Raw genomic sequence first — 14,558 nt, 5'->3', positions numbered from 1 at the left:
CGGTATGATAATCACAAATATATACTGTTAAGGCCGTGTCTCTCCTCTGGAATGTCATGGTTGTTTTTCTAGCATGATTGTGATATTTTTCCATCCTCTTACGGAAACAAGTGACTTATACAATCAGTGGAGATAGCTTTGCCTTCGCCGGGAGAGCTTAAAGCAAATACAGCTGAGACGTGTGTGAGCTGCAGCGCTGTAGCTTGTGCGATATTGAGCTATTAGGAGTTAAAGGACACCTTCTGCCAATGGCAGCTTAACATCTGGTTAGCATTTCATCTGCTGGGTGACATTTTTTAGAGGAAATATACAGATGAACGGGGGGACTTTCCAGGAAAAGGGGATCATTTCAGACTTTTAAAAAAAAAATGTTGGACAGTTTGTTTCAGTGTGGAAAATATAGTATGTTCCTAAACCTATATAACTCTGTTGCAATCTCCAAGCATCAGTGAGTTTGAATTGGTTGAAACCTCAAAACTGGAGGGATTTCTACTTTTAAAGTTGAAAAATTAAGAGTGGCATCTGCTCATTCTGTTCCAGACTTAACTCACACTGTAAATTCCTAACAGACTAATGGGACATCATTTTCAGCTGAATGTTTTCCACAGCGCTGTGTCCATCTCTTCCAGTCACCCATTAACAACAATCCAGTGCTGACCCTTCAAATGCTAGGCACTCAGAGCTGGAGCATGATGTGCCTGGCTGCGTTTGTGAGGGCCCCCTCCCTTCCACTGCCAGTTAATGTTAACTCACAGTTCATACTTGTTTCACAAGTGTTTGCATGTCAAGGTTGATAAAAATCAAAGTCACTGCACAAATTGTGTGGGGGTGTCTGGGTGCACAGGAAGAGGCTGCGGGTGGTGACATGTATCTGTAAAACCCTCTGAATCTGCACCTCCACGTTCAGCCAGTCATTAAGTGTTTCCTCAGAGCCATCAGGACCATCATACAGAATTTCACAGAGATTTGTGGGTAGGTGCACAGCCCAACCGAGAGACAGAAATGGTCAAACGGACCGATTGAGACTTGGACTGGATTTATTTTGACATTCTTCTACTAGCTGGTTCTCAGGCCGGCCTGATAATTCCTCTCCCAGTATTTCAAATAAACCCGTCTCTCTCCTGAGCAGGGCAGGGCCCAATGATGCACCTCTCTAACACCAGATTAGGTTGCCGAAGTCAAACACAGTGGGAACCGAATCATGAGAAGAAGTGAGCGAAGAAATTGAGGTTTCCGTCAGGAGATTTAGAATAGCCTCGGTCACTCGGAGGAGGCCAGCGTCTCCAAGTATCCATCCAGGTCTTGTTCCTGGGAACATGAGCTGCATTTGTGATGTCATTCCTCACATTATTCCATGGGCCACCAGACAAGCACCGTCATCTTGAAGAGTCAAGTTCCCCTCTCTCACAGAAAACCCTTGAATGACTACTTGATTGTACCACAGAGTTGTATGAAAACATTTGTCCCTGTGTTTTGCAAGCTGTTTCAATCACTACACACACACACACACAAAAACAGGATAAGAGTTTTATTTATTTATTTTGCTTTTATATCATTTAATAAACTATATTTCACAGTGGCATACAGGTTACTCATGCATTCATGTAGTAAATTAAGAATCGCTGTATGTATTTTAAAAGGATTTTGCTACCTATCTCATTTTTTAAAAAATCTTGGAATAGACACCAAAAGAGGCTGGGGCTGCACTTTTATCCAGCTTCCTGCACAACATTTTTTTCCTAAAGAAACTGTGACCTCTCAGGAGAGGTGTGCACTCAAGCCATACTGCTGAACTCTGCTGGGGTATTCTCAAAATGAAGAATTGTGTCTGATTGTGTCTTCAGATCACATTAAAAGGCAAAAGTGTTTCTAGCTGTTTTGAATGACCATGTTTTAAGGCAGAGTGAAAAACCAGCTTCTCACCTCAACACCCCTGCTCGGTTGCTCAGAGGCCACGCTTGTCCGATTGTTGGTTTTGGAAAAACTGCAGAAATTGCTGAACACTGTTTGCCTTCAAAATCAAGGTCAGAAAAGCGTGAGGGGAGGCTTCAGACGCTGTATGTACTTTGGTCAAAGTATACTGACACCTTTAGACTTGACAAACTTGCATCTTGACTTTAACACAACTTGTAACATTGCTTGGGCTAATTGCTTTATGACCCAATGACCCAAAGATGAAAAATTACATCATGAACAGCAAATCATCAATATAATTAAATCAGCAGCCTATAGGCTTTTTTCACAGCAGATGTTTATACTTGTTACTAATAACATTAAGGATAGAAATAATTAATTTTATTATTTACATCAATATTTTTCATGCTGTGACAAAGGTCTGTCACGTTGTGGGAAAGGTGTATTCAATGGAGCATACAGGCAGACAGATAAATAATAACTTCTTTAGGACTTTAAACATAAAGTTAGGGTTTTTTCTTGATGTGGGACTTAAGTCAAGACTTCATAGCCAAGACTTTTACCCAGCTCTGGCTATCAGACACACTGGATCCATTGTGGGACACTGTAAAATTCATGAGACAATGGAGAAAAACCAGCAAAGGAGGAATCTCCATTAGAAATGGATAGAGGCTCTTTGTTCCAAAGAGCTTCACATTTTCTGAGACTGTGGTGAACTCAAAATGCCACGGCCAACAGGCCTTGGCTACTACACTGCACTGAAGCCAACAAACTCTATTTTGCCATGCAGCTGATTGGCAGTCATCATCAGTTAGCTGGTAAGCAGAGAAAGCTATAGAGTCTAAGCTAGACATCTCCAGGGCCTCATTATATGTCTCATTTGCCAGCAACTCAGACTCTTATGTCTGAGTGCCCAGGAGTAGCAGGAGGGCCCACTTCATCAGGAGCAGCCAGGGATACATTCTTCCTCCACTAGGTCTGTTCAGGGCTGAATACGTCTTTGTGAAGTGTGATATATTGTAGAAGTGACAGCCTGCCTCAAATCCATTTACAATCAAGGGCAAAAATCTCCATGTAGTTTCTGATTCAGCCGTAATCCCAGACAGCACCTCACCTTTATCTCATAATTACCCACAAGGAAATACACAGGGATTGTATCAGTTTGGGTAGGAATTAGAGGGAAGGCAGGGAAAACGCCCATGCTGTGCAAACCCTGACAGCCATCCAGACACTGGATTATACAGCTAGAAAAGTGGAATTGAAGACAGGCTGGGGCAGATTCTGGGTCTCACGCGCACGTGGGATCAGATGTTGTTAGGAAGTGATACCATTCAGGAGTGCTTGTACTCCAGGGGGTACCTATGCAGTTAACATGAGATAGGTGGAAAGATTGGAGTAGTTTGACTGATAAAAAAGAAAGAAAGAAATTAAGATTCAGTCAAATCAAAATTATGCTCATATTGAGGCACCTGTAACACAATGCGTCGCAGATGCATTCAGAGTGAATGAAAGCTAGTTAGCAAGTGAGCATATCTAAATAGTTAGCAAAGGTGATAGATAAATGGTTTAAATTAACAGGTAAAAGTAACGGATAGAGTTGAAACTGTTTGCTTAAAGTAATCGATAACAGACCCCCTCTGATGAAAATCAAGTTTTAACCTTGTTAACATGTCCATATGATGTTTTTTATATATTACAAGACATATAAGCAGACAACGCCATGGCTGCACCTTGGAACTACAGTGAACCAATGACAGTCTCATAAAAACAGATTCAGACAGCCAGAGATTCATACGTCATATAAATAAAGATCCAACCCGGTCAACTTCCGGAGAGGTAGGAAAAATAAACCTGAAACCCTGTTAGTACAGAGAGCCAGAGTTTGCGTTAACACAGCCTCTAACACTGTGTCAGCCGCTGCCAGTTGTGACCTAACAAACAGCATAAACAAACAAAAGATGCTAACTATACTGACTATTCCGATACGTCTGCCAATCTCTGATTTTGGTGCACAACAAACTCCACATCTGACTGAGGCTCAAACATGTGGCTGAGCCCCTCTGATGTTTCCTCTAACGCAAACCACTTTGACACATGCTGCTCCCTCACTGGTCCCCGCAACCCTGTCAGCACAGAGCAATCGTTTGCATTAGCACAGCCGCTAACACTGTCAGCCATTGCCAGTTACAAGCTAACAAACAGCATAACCAATATACTACTTACCGTTCAAAGACTCTGACTGAGGCTCAAACATGCGGCTGAGTGCCTCTGATGTTTCACCCAGTGATCATCTCGATAGCCCTGCTGTTTCACCTGTCAGCCGAGCACAAGCAGTGGCGGTGGGCAAGGCATAAGACCTGATCCAAGCATTTCAATGAGGAAGTACGAGTTGATGTGCTTACAGCCTGTTTTTGATTTGTTTAGTCACTTTTTATTGGGGAAAACCATGTTAAACAAAATATGAATCATAGCAGAGTATGTTTATATAATTTAAAACATGTCTGGAGAGGAACTTTAACAGTTGAAATAGCTTTAAGTGATGGATTAAAGGTGGAACAAGTAATGGAGAAAACTGGTAACATTAGCTAAAAGTGATGGAAATAACTGTAATGGATAAATGGTTGAAACATTCAGCCACTGCCGCTAAAGCAGTAGTGGTACAAATTACCAAACTGACTGAAACAATTCACTGCGTGATTTAAAAAAATGTGGTGACAATATCCACTGATTGCCAATATCAACAGTGTTAAAATCAGTTCATCAGAGCACATTAGGAACACAGCTGGAGTTCAAAGCTGTGGGTACCAACAAAAAAGGAAGGCAATGTAGCAAGAGGTTGAAGACTATTGGATCTGAATTAAAAAGGCTGACACTGATTCATCCACCTGATGAAAATTTGAGTTGAAAAAAGTAAAAGAGACACTTTTTTGTTCTGCAAATGACAACGTCATGCATTAAAAGCACAACCTCCTTTTGTTCCAAACTTGATTTAATTTAAAAAATGTAATGAATAACATGAACACATTTCCTTAATTATCCATTAGAACACATATGACAAAACAGTTAAGCATGTGGCGAATACATTTTTAATAGACATCCTTTTCATAAACTCATCTCTCATTTATGAACTGAAATAAAGCTCAGCAGGCAGATCCAACACCCAAAAATATGGAGATTAACATAAAATAATATGAAGTTAATTTTTTTTTTTTTTTGATTACTGGATGCTTTGTTCTCACTGCCCAAGATCTTGCAGGGTGATATTTTTCTGAAAAGTGCTCCACTTGAAACATGTTGGACATGTCTCCCTAAGTTATATTTGTTTTTTACAGATGATAATGGGCCATTCACAGTGTCTATTCAAAAGTGAGTCGTTTTTGTAGACACCTCTCTTTCAGTGTCCATAAAACAAAACAGATGCAATTTTTTTCAGTGTCAGTGGGAAAAAATCATGAATAAATTTGTCCAATTTATTTATGTCAAAAGTTTTATAATATCTTTTATTTTTTACTTCTTGGTTGAATGGTTCAATGACTTTATCAGTGATTCCTTGGTGTTTGTGATTTCTTTAAAACCTTTCTACTCTATAGAGCTGGCCAACAACCAAATCAACGCAGAAGTCAAAAAACACATACTTTATTTCAAATTGCTGCAACAGGGGCACTAAAAACAAACTGCAGAGAAACACACGGGCCCCCAAGTTAAACTCACTTTGATAGAAAATATTCTCATTTTAAAAATCATGAGTAAAATGAAAGCACAGGAGAACATATGGTGGACGAAATAGTTTGGAACACAGCGTTATGTAGCTTTGTCCAGCCAACAGAAAAAAAGGAACACTTATTAGATTATAAGAGCACAGTTTGGTGCGGCTTTCCAACCTTTTCAAAAAATAGAACATTTCATGAACTTTCAGGAATAAATATAAAAAAAAAAAAAAAAAAAAAAAAAAACAGGACACCGCCCTGCACCACCAAAAAAACCCCAAAAAAACCAAAAAAACATTTTACTATTTTAACTGATACTGAGATTATGGGGGTGTGCAAGAAAAATAAACTAACAGATTTCCAGAGAAAAGCAGTGACAACACACATCAGTCATCACACACACACTCACCACATGCCTCTCTCACACTCACACACACAACTGGACAGAACAGAGCACGCTATGGTTATTGATTAACTTGACTGATTTCACGACACATTGATAACCTGACAGTGCAAATTTTCAGACGGCTGCAGAGAACTAAAATAAGAGCAAAGAAGAAACACCAACAGGACAAACATTTTGTACAATTCTTAAATGAACTCGGTGTTGGATCTGTTCTTCCTTTTTTGTTTTGTTTTTGTGATAAAGATGGAATGAAGCTCCAGAGAAGCAGATGAGAAAAATAATCTTTTTTATGGATTCAGCACTCCCTACGAGATTTTAAAAAATGCCTTTGAGCAACTATTACTTATTTAGAGATTAATGTAATTTTACCTTCTTTGTCTTAACCCTTCATTGAACATATTTAAAAAATGTTTAAAACAATAACAGGCTGTTAACTACATAAAACACTCTGGAGCACCATTTTCATAAACATCAATCGAGACAGAATTACGATCCAAGAACAAAAATTAGAAGCCAAAAGGGTTGATTCTGGTCGTTCTAAAGGCAGCGATCTCGACTGGTGGCACTAAGTTCAGACTTAAATGTAGACACGAGTCAATCCAGTCAACCGACTACAGTGCATTATGAAGATGTTTCTCATCTACGGGGTTATAATGAATGACCTCTGACCTCCTGTGACAGAGCAAGTCGCGTCACCCTGGTCCACTACACCTGTACGATGTGAAATGCTTACTTTCAAGGTATGTGAATTCTCTCAGGAAAAAAGGTGGAGAAGCCTGGAAGAGGAAGAAAAAAAAGAGAGAAACAATGCTCTGTTCACACAGGCTTTCCCTTCTCCTGTAAGTTTCTCATCTCGCAAGGCTAGTCGAGTATTTTTGACGACACCCAGGTTTTTACAGTACCCTCAAAGTCCTTGGGTTTGTCAGAGTTCTCAAAGACTCAGAAGAAGTTTCCTGAAATGAATCCAGTCACAGGATATGGAAGGATATTGAAGTGTCTGTTAACTGGATAGAAGGAGTTACAGAGTTCCTGCTCCTGTTTTTTTTCTCTTCTTTTTTTTCTTCTTTTAATTCACCATTCGGCATCCCCAATGGCTTTGGAGAAGACATAGTCTCTCCCGTTCAGATTCATGATCCCATCCTTCAGGTGGAATTTCCATTTGTTCTTACTTCTGTGAATCTGGGAAGCAGAGGGAAAGAAATGAACGTGGTGGGCGTCAAGGACAGTTGGACACTGTTTCAGCTTACAGTGGACACAGGTTGTAATGTCTTTAGCCCGTGCACAACGAATGCTCAGCGGGACACATACACTGACATATAGCTCTTTCGCAGCAGTGAATTAGCAACAAATAGTGTTGTAATACACTTGATACTGGAGATCAAGAGAAAAAGGTGCGTCAACAGTAGGCTCTGACGTAATGAGGGATTGTGAATATGTCTCCATGGCAATAAATTAAAAATAAAGAAAGAAGACAGAACAAGCCATGAAATAAACGATTAAACAATTTATGATGTATTTAGCATATGCTCATCTTTTAGTGCATGATAGCCTTTACACTGGAGTTGTATTATATGGATGAAATATCATAACTTATTATCAGCGTTATCAAAATATCTATAAAACCTGTGGCTTTCATTTTCTCCCAAGTTATCACCACAAAAACTATAACCTCTTTATATTACTCTTATCTTTGTCTACATGTTCATATGTAACAGTACATGAGTTACGGATTTAACAAACCAGTATATTCTAATAAACATTCTATATCACTCACACTCTCTCACACTCACACACACACACACACACACACACACACACAGATGGTCATCTCTCACAGAGTAGATCATTTCTTACCTTGTCATACTGGCACACCACTACATTCTCGGTATCAAACAGCTCCTGGTCTTCCTCATCACTGACATCATCCCCGCTGTTCAGTGGCTCCTGACAAACAAACACAACCAACAGCTTGAACAATGTGTTATGTCCCAGATGAGGAGGACTTTAAATGGCATCTGGTGCATACAACATTAAAACACATCTTTGGTGACATGAAACATCCTGCTGATTCTGTTGAAGGGAAACGTGCTAGTGAAGTGTCTATCGACTAATGAGAAGAAGGGAGAAGAACTTGGAATATTCTGGTTTTTGACCAGTTTAACTTTAAACTTTTGTCAAACTGTCACACTAAAAAAGAAATGCATGTGAAAAATACTTGACATCTGTATGAGCTGTGTTCTTAAGTCCTCATTCAAAGTCCTGTATGAAAAAAATGATTTCTAACCATTTCAGAAAAATCACTGAAAATCAGCTGCCATAAAACAGTAGCATTGATTTAGGGTCTTCTGTTTAGTTTTCAAAGATCTCCTCTTGTGCCCACCTCCTCCACCTGCCCATCCTCTCCCCCATCCTTGTCCTTCTCCTCCTCTTCATCATCCTCATACTCATCATCATCATCTTCGTCCTCCTCTGAGGAAGTGTCTCCAGTTCCGTCCACCTGCAGCATCACAGGAGGCTGCTGTGCCTGAGGCTGGGGTTGACCCTGGGACTGGTCTTGCTGTTGGGCCTGAGGCTGTGGTGGAGCCTGTGGTGCAGCCGCACCCTGGGCCTGTTGAATCTGCCGCACCAGAGCAGCTGTTGTTGCCTGACCAGGCTGCGGTGCCATAGCCGCAGCCTGCATCACCTGATGGGTAGATGGACCCAGAGAGAAAACAAGGTCAAGATGATGCTGGTTCATCTTTGATGTGCGATTGTCATCAATCTAATTAACAATCAGAGAGCAGCGTATACGCAGAATTATGAATCTGGAAAAATAACTATTTATGCCGAGCTTCCTGTAGGTTTACACCCAGGCTTCGTCAATGCTGACTACAGAAGAATAATTCTAACAAACCCAAAGTAGCTGACAAACTAGAATACACTTATATCTCCATCTATAATATGAAAAGATAATTAAGGCTGTAAAATATGGTGGGAAAGCAGCGCAGTACACTAGAGAAAAACAGAACTGCATTGTAATGTTCCAGATAAGAATAATATAATCAGTCATGAAGGAACTGGAGAAGTGCTGACCTGTGTGTTGCCTTGGACTTTGTTTGAAGCTAAAACAATCTGCTGTGGCTGGATGATGACACCTGTTTGCTGGGGGCCTCCCTGCAGAGGAGCCAGGACCTGGACACAAAGTAAACAGGACGAGTCCACATTTTATAGAAGCACTCAGATTAACATTTGGAAAATAGTCTTGTTTTTGGACTTTCTATGGGAATTATATTACAAGCATGGCTAAGTCTCAATAAACGTATGGTAGTTTTCAAGCAGTAATAAGCTAAAAGTTAAAAAGCAGAGTTGTAGTTTTTGTATTACATCTCATTTAACTGTTTCTGCTTCATTTGAAGTAATGGATAGCAGGGTCATGGAGAATATTTCTCTAGGGAAAAGAGGTGAGCAGACAGTCCTGATTTCCCAGAATCATTTCATGTTTTTCATGGCATTTCTTTTCCCATATTTCCAAAACTTGGTTCTTCCACTGCTTCCATGCCAGAGGACCCACAGCTATGCACCTAAACTGCTTCATTTAACCTAACATGAGCGGATTTATGGATCGCTCAGAGACAGGATGACAATTATTACATAGTGTAAATTGTTGATTACCGATCTGAAGACCACAGACAAACAAGGTACATGCAGCTGTGTGGTACTTCCAACCCACTTTTCTTTCTCTCTTTTTATCAAAGCTAGATGTTCCTTTCCGTGTGGCTGGGCGTACCTGTTGTATAACCGGTGCCTGCACACCACCAGGCTGCATCTGCTGCTGCAGGAGGATCTGCTGCTGGGGCTGGATGATGTACTGAGCCCCATTGGGAGCACGGACCACCTGCAAGATCTGACCTGAGAGACCACAAAACAGAGAAGAGATGATTGTATGGATCTCTGTCAGCAGACAAGGACATTTGGAGCAGTCAGTCTTATTGCATTAATAACAAGGTTGTGTAAATGATATCTATGATTTAACTTAATATGACTATTTTTACATGGGGTCATAAAACACACAACATGATGTGCAGAGATGCTTGTGTGAGTGTTTTACCTTGGCTGGTGATGAGCTGTTGGTACGGGGTGACCCCTGTGGGCAAAGCAAGCGTTGCCGCGGTAGCTGCTGCACTCTAGAGGAGAAACGGAGAAAACACAAGAGTGATTGAAATGAGGCAGTCGGGAAAACTCATTCACACACGCAGCACTCGGTCCTGAGGCAAAATAATATATCTAACTGTGGCCTAAAGGATTGGATATATCAATGTGGAAATCAATGGTTGTCAAGGTGTAAATGCTGTATACAGGTATCAAAGTACACCCCAGGTACACACACAGGTTAGTGTGAAGTACATTTCTCTGGAGAAATTCAAATATTTATGAAACACAGCACAACCTCTTAACAACTAAAGCACTAATATTCGTATTCCCTTGGCTGATGTGATAAAGGCAACATTTACATACTTTCATTCATTTGTTTTATCTTCCAGGTTTGATAGTGAAAGGCTGGAGGATTAAGGGGACAATTTACTGAAGTGGCACAGATGCAGGCCTTGACATTAACAGATGGCGTGCTGAACACAAGTGTTGTTGAGAGGAGCCAGTACAAAAAGGAAGGAAAGTGTTCATGCTCCATTGTGTGAAATTTAAACTCATCCGGAAATAGGTGTTTGCCAGTGTACAAGACAAAACGGGAGCGCGAAAAAGGATGTATTGTTCCTGGCTTTAACTATAACCCAGGCTACTAAACAACTCCTCTGCTCTGTTCTGTTGCCTCTGAGGAGAAGGCCTGCAGGGACACAAAGATCCTTTGCTGTCTTCTTTTTGGCAGGCTACTCGGTGTATGAGTGGAAAAAACTTGTAATAATGTTGAACTCTTGTGTTTTCTCAATAAAAATATATAAAGCTAACAGAGTCCTTGTAAGTTTTAGAGACAAGTTCCACTGCAACAAAATAAATCTGACAGACACTGAATTTGGCATCATGTCACAGGCAACATAACTTTGTGAGCAAAAGGAAGCTTTAATCACTGTAGTGTGTACAGGTAGATCAGTTGAGCCTATTGAAAATCCTGCAGTCTTGTTCACTGCCCATCAGAAATTGTCGCCTGCAACTTGTAAACGAGATCATACTTATTTATTTAGTTGAATCCCCATAAGCTGCCACCCAGAGTACTCAATTAAATTACTCAATTAAACATTACATACTGCAAAACGGTCCCACTGTTTTTCTTATGTGTGCAAAAAAAAAAAAAACCATTTAACGTTCAATTTATATGCACATAATCCACTTACCATCCCCGTTGCACTCATGTGCTGAAGAATCTTGGAATCTTGAACAATGACTTGCTGCTGGGGAGCTGAAGAGATAAACATGTTTGAGTTACACAGTAACATGCCCCAAAACAACTGATAACATCCTTTATTTATTGAATAATTTAATATACTTCTGACTCATTAAATCTAAGTTGTCATGATCAATTGAATTTCAAATTCTGTCAAGAAATCAGTGTATAACCTTCAGATCAACATTTTTGCAGTGTATAGAAATGGCATTCACAGGTTTTATATGCATTTGTTTCTAGTTTTTTAAAGAAGAGTGCTGGTGCTGACCAACCTTGCTGCTGCTGGGGGGGCAGGATGACTTGCTGGGTCTGTGCTGGCTGAGTCACTGGCTGGACTTGTTGGACCTGTTGGACCTGTTGAACCTGCTGTTGCTGCTGCTGCTGAGCAGCCTGCAGGGCTGCCTGCTCCTCAGTGTGGAAGCCATCCACTGCCTTGGACTGCAACAGTTTGTTCTCCCATAGCTGAAGAGTTGGGCAGAAGGGCATCCTTTGTTAGTTGGCCATCTTTGATCATCTCAGTGTTGCATGACCAAAAATGAGCAATAAGTTGTGACTGTAAATTTTTTGGAATTGATTTAAGACTATTATTCAAGCACAGGCTTTAAATAATTTTGTGATGCAATACTTTATTAAGAAATAAATCCAAGTCTTCCAGGGTTCTCTTCAACAGACATATGCTTTATTACTGTCTGGGACAAGCTTGAAACTAACTACTTTCTACACCAATCTGAAGCAGAAGATGAAGCACATCTCAGCCCATCTCTGAACCGGTGATATTTCTTCTGTAGTGGTTGTACACAGAAACAATAACGCTGAGGACAGTTACCGTTTTCAGCTCCAGAAGCACTTGCTCATCCACTCCCTCGTCCAGGAACAGCTCTCGCACCTCATTGATCACATCTTCAATCACAGACTTATATAGTTTAGGCTATGAGGAACAGGAGACAAAACACTTCTTCATTACTTTTTTGGAAAAAAAAAAAAACTTAAAAACTTGACTTAAACTTTATATTTAAGGAAACAACATATCTGATACGATTAATGTTTACCAGTTAGGACCAACTTTTACATAGAAATTATGGTCTGTTATTCAAAATTATGTTTTTTAATGGGAACACTTAGCTTTATCATAAAAACAGCAAAACACATGTATAACAAACCATAACTGGTGTTACATTACATTACAATTTGCCTTGCCAATAAGCATCAATGTGTATAATACGGTATTAACTGGTGTATAGCTCACTGTAGCCCTGGTCTACTGCTATATAATCCCTGGGATTTAGCTATAACGAACATCCCCATATACTAATCCATATGAACCAGGTCTACGTGTGTCTGTGTCTCACCACCTATACAGTACATCCCCCTCGGGACACCGTGACATACATGGCGCATACGACGACACCGCCAAATGCATGTGGGTTTAAAGGTCTACCGCAGCACTACGGTCGCGTTTTAGCACCAGAGGAAAGCGGTGGCTACAACGTTAACCGAAAAGCGACACACACACACGCAGGCCACCGCACCGCCTCCACCGCACCGACTGCACTGTCCCCCCCCCCCCCCCGTGTCCGCAGCACGGCCCTCGGTCTCTCCTTCCCTCCCCCTCGGCCTGTCTGCTCTCCACTATTTAAAGCACAGTCTGGTGTTTATATGTAGAGCCGGTGACGTAGCGTCGAGTAGCACCTTCCCATCCCGGGCAGTCTATATTAGAGAGCCAATATGGCTGTATAAAACCAGGCAGCGGAAAGGAGGAGGGCCAGACCCGGAGAGAGAGGAGCCGTGGAAGCCATTTTACAGAGCGGCGAACTGCGCGCTCGACAGCCTCGTACTTTGAACGTGATGTGGCGGAATGTGAAGGATCTTTTCGGTGTATTATCTTATGAGTGCTCAGCTTTAACCAAGCAGTATGGTTCTGTCGGTAGGGAGCAGGACAAATTTGACATGAGATGGGTAGAAGTGGTGGTTTGGGACGGCTGACCTGCCTTCTGGGCGTGGAATGGTGGACAATGATGAGGCATTTGACTGAGCGTTGACGACTTTCGACTAAGGATACTTTAATTTTTCAAAAACGTTTAACTCTATTCATTCGCAGTGGATGATGGCAAGGTGCTTTGCGTACATTTGGATTTTTATAAATTATTCAAAAATAAACTATTTAGCTTACAATTACAATTGGTCCCTTTATCACCCATTCAAAAGACACAGGCAAGGCTTTGTCCCATGACTGAAGTAAGAGCACAGACATGAAATACCAATAATCCGTATTTAGCTTCAACGGTTACGGTTAAAGTCAAACGGCTGAGAGACACTACCATGAACCGACCAACGGCCAACTCATGAAACCTTCAACCTGACGAACAGCCCATAACTCACAACTTAAAATTGCATTTTCACCACTAGACCTGAACTTCTGCACCATTTCACTTGTTTTCTTATTTTTAAACGAAATAACACGTTACAGCCCCTCTTCCATTAGCCACTGCTCCTACCAGATGGTTTTACCTGGGGGAAAAAAAAAAAACTAGTTTCGAAAAACTGATTAAAATGGCCGATTGACTGAACTTAAGTCTTCATTTTATTTGACCAAACAGTGAAGTGTTTGTACAAAAGCAGACTCATTTTACTGCAACAAATAAAACCAGCTCGTCGACAGCTTTCCATTAACTTTACCCCCATATTCCCCCGCTGACAATCCTTAGAGATTGATCCTTACCACTGGGTTCGAGTTTGCCGAGCTCGCCATTATACGCGTAGTGTAAAAACCACACGGAAATAGGCGATAAATAGAGCCAAAAATTACGAAAAACGAATTAAAACAACTGGGAACGATATTTTAAAACAGCCGGCATCACTTTTGTAAATAAAACACAGTTTTAACGGTCTTATTTACAATCCCGGGCTGCGACTCCCCAGCCGTCCTCCTTCCGTCGTTGTCCTGCTTTATATACTGAGCGATGGAGCTGCGAGTGCGCGAGACATAGGGCAGGGTCAAACCGCACATAACGCGAGATTTCGTGCGGAACATGACGACCAATCAGTGCGGCTGATGCTGGGAAATGTAGTTTAAATGCCGCAAGTGGTTAAAAAAAAAGTGCATTTGTTGGTTATCTTGGTAACAGAATGGGCTCACTGTAACTATTACGGCCCAAAG

At 41.0% G+C, this 14,558-nt stretch overlaps 1 protein-coding gene across 1 annotated transcript; it reads right to left on the bottom strand.

Annotated features, from left to right (window-relative positions):
* Positions 1 to 5,534: 5,534 nt before the first annotated feature.
* Positions 5,535 to 14,357, bottom strand: gtf2a1 (general transcription factor IIA, 1). The gene is made up of 10 exons (XM_071478684.1): positions 14,121 to 14,357; positions 12,228 to 12,329; positions 11,674 to 11,863; positions 11,352 to 11,416; positions 10,115 to 10,190; positions 9,794 to 9,915; positions 9,100 to 9,198; positions 8,408 to 8,710; positions 7,882 to 7,971; positions 5,535 to 7,206 (listed from the first exon to the last, which is right to left on the bottom strand). Exons 1-10 carry the CDS (start codon positions 14,148 to 14,150, stop codon positions 7,099 to 7,101), a joined length of 1,185 nt encoding a protein of 394 aa, XP_071334785.1. The 5' UTR covers positions 14,151 to 14,357; the 3' UTR covers positions 5,535 to 7,098.
* Between the last annotated feature and the right edge of the window lie 201 nt (positions 14,358 to 14,558).

Source organism: Trachinotus anak, unplaced genomic scaffold, assembly GCF_046630095.1.
Source record: "Trachinotus anak isolate AG129_WGS33_773 ecotype Australia unplaced genomic scaffold, CSIRO_AGI_Tana_v1 ptg000005l, whole genome shotgun sequence".
Classification (NCBI taxonomy): domain Eukaryota; kingdom Metazoa; phylum Chordata; class Actinopteri; order Carangiformes; family Carangidae; genus Trachinotus; species Trachinotus anak.
Note: the sequence above shows the minus strand (reverse complement) of the source record. Positions and strands in the feature narration are given on the sequence as shown.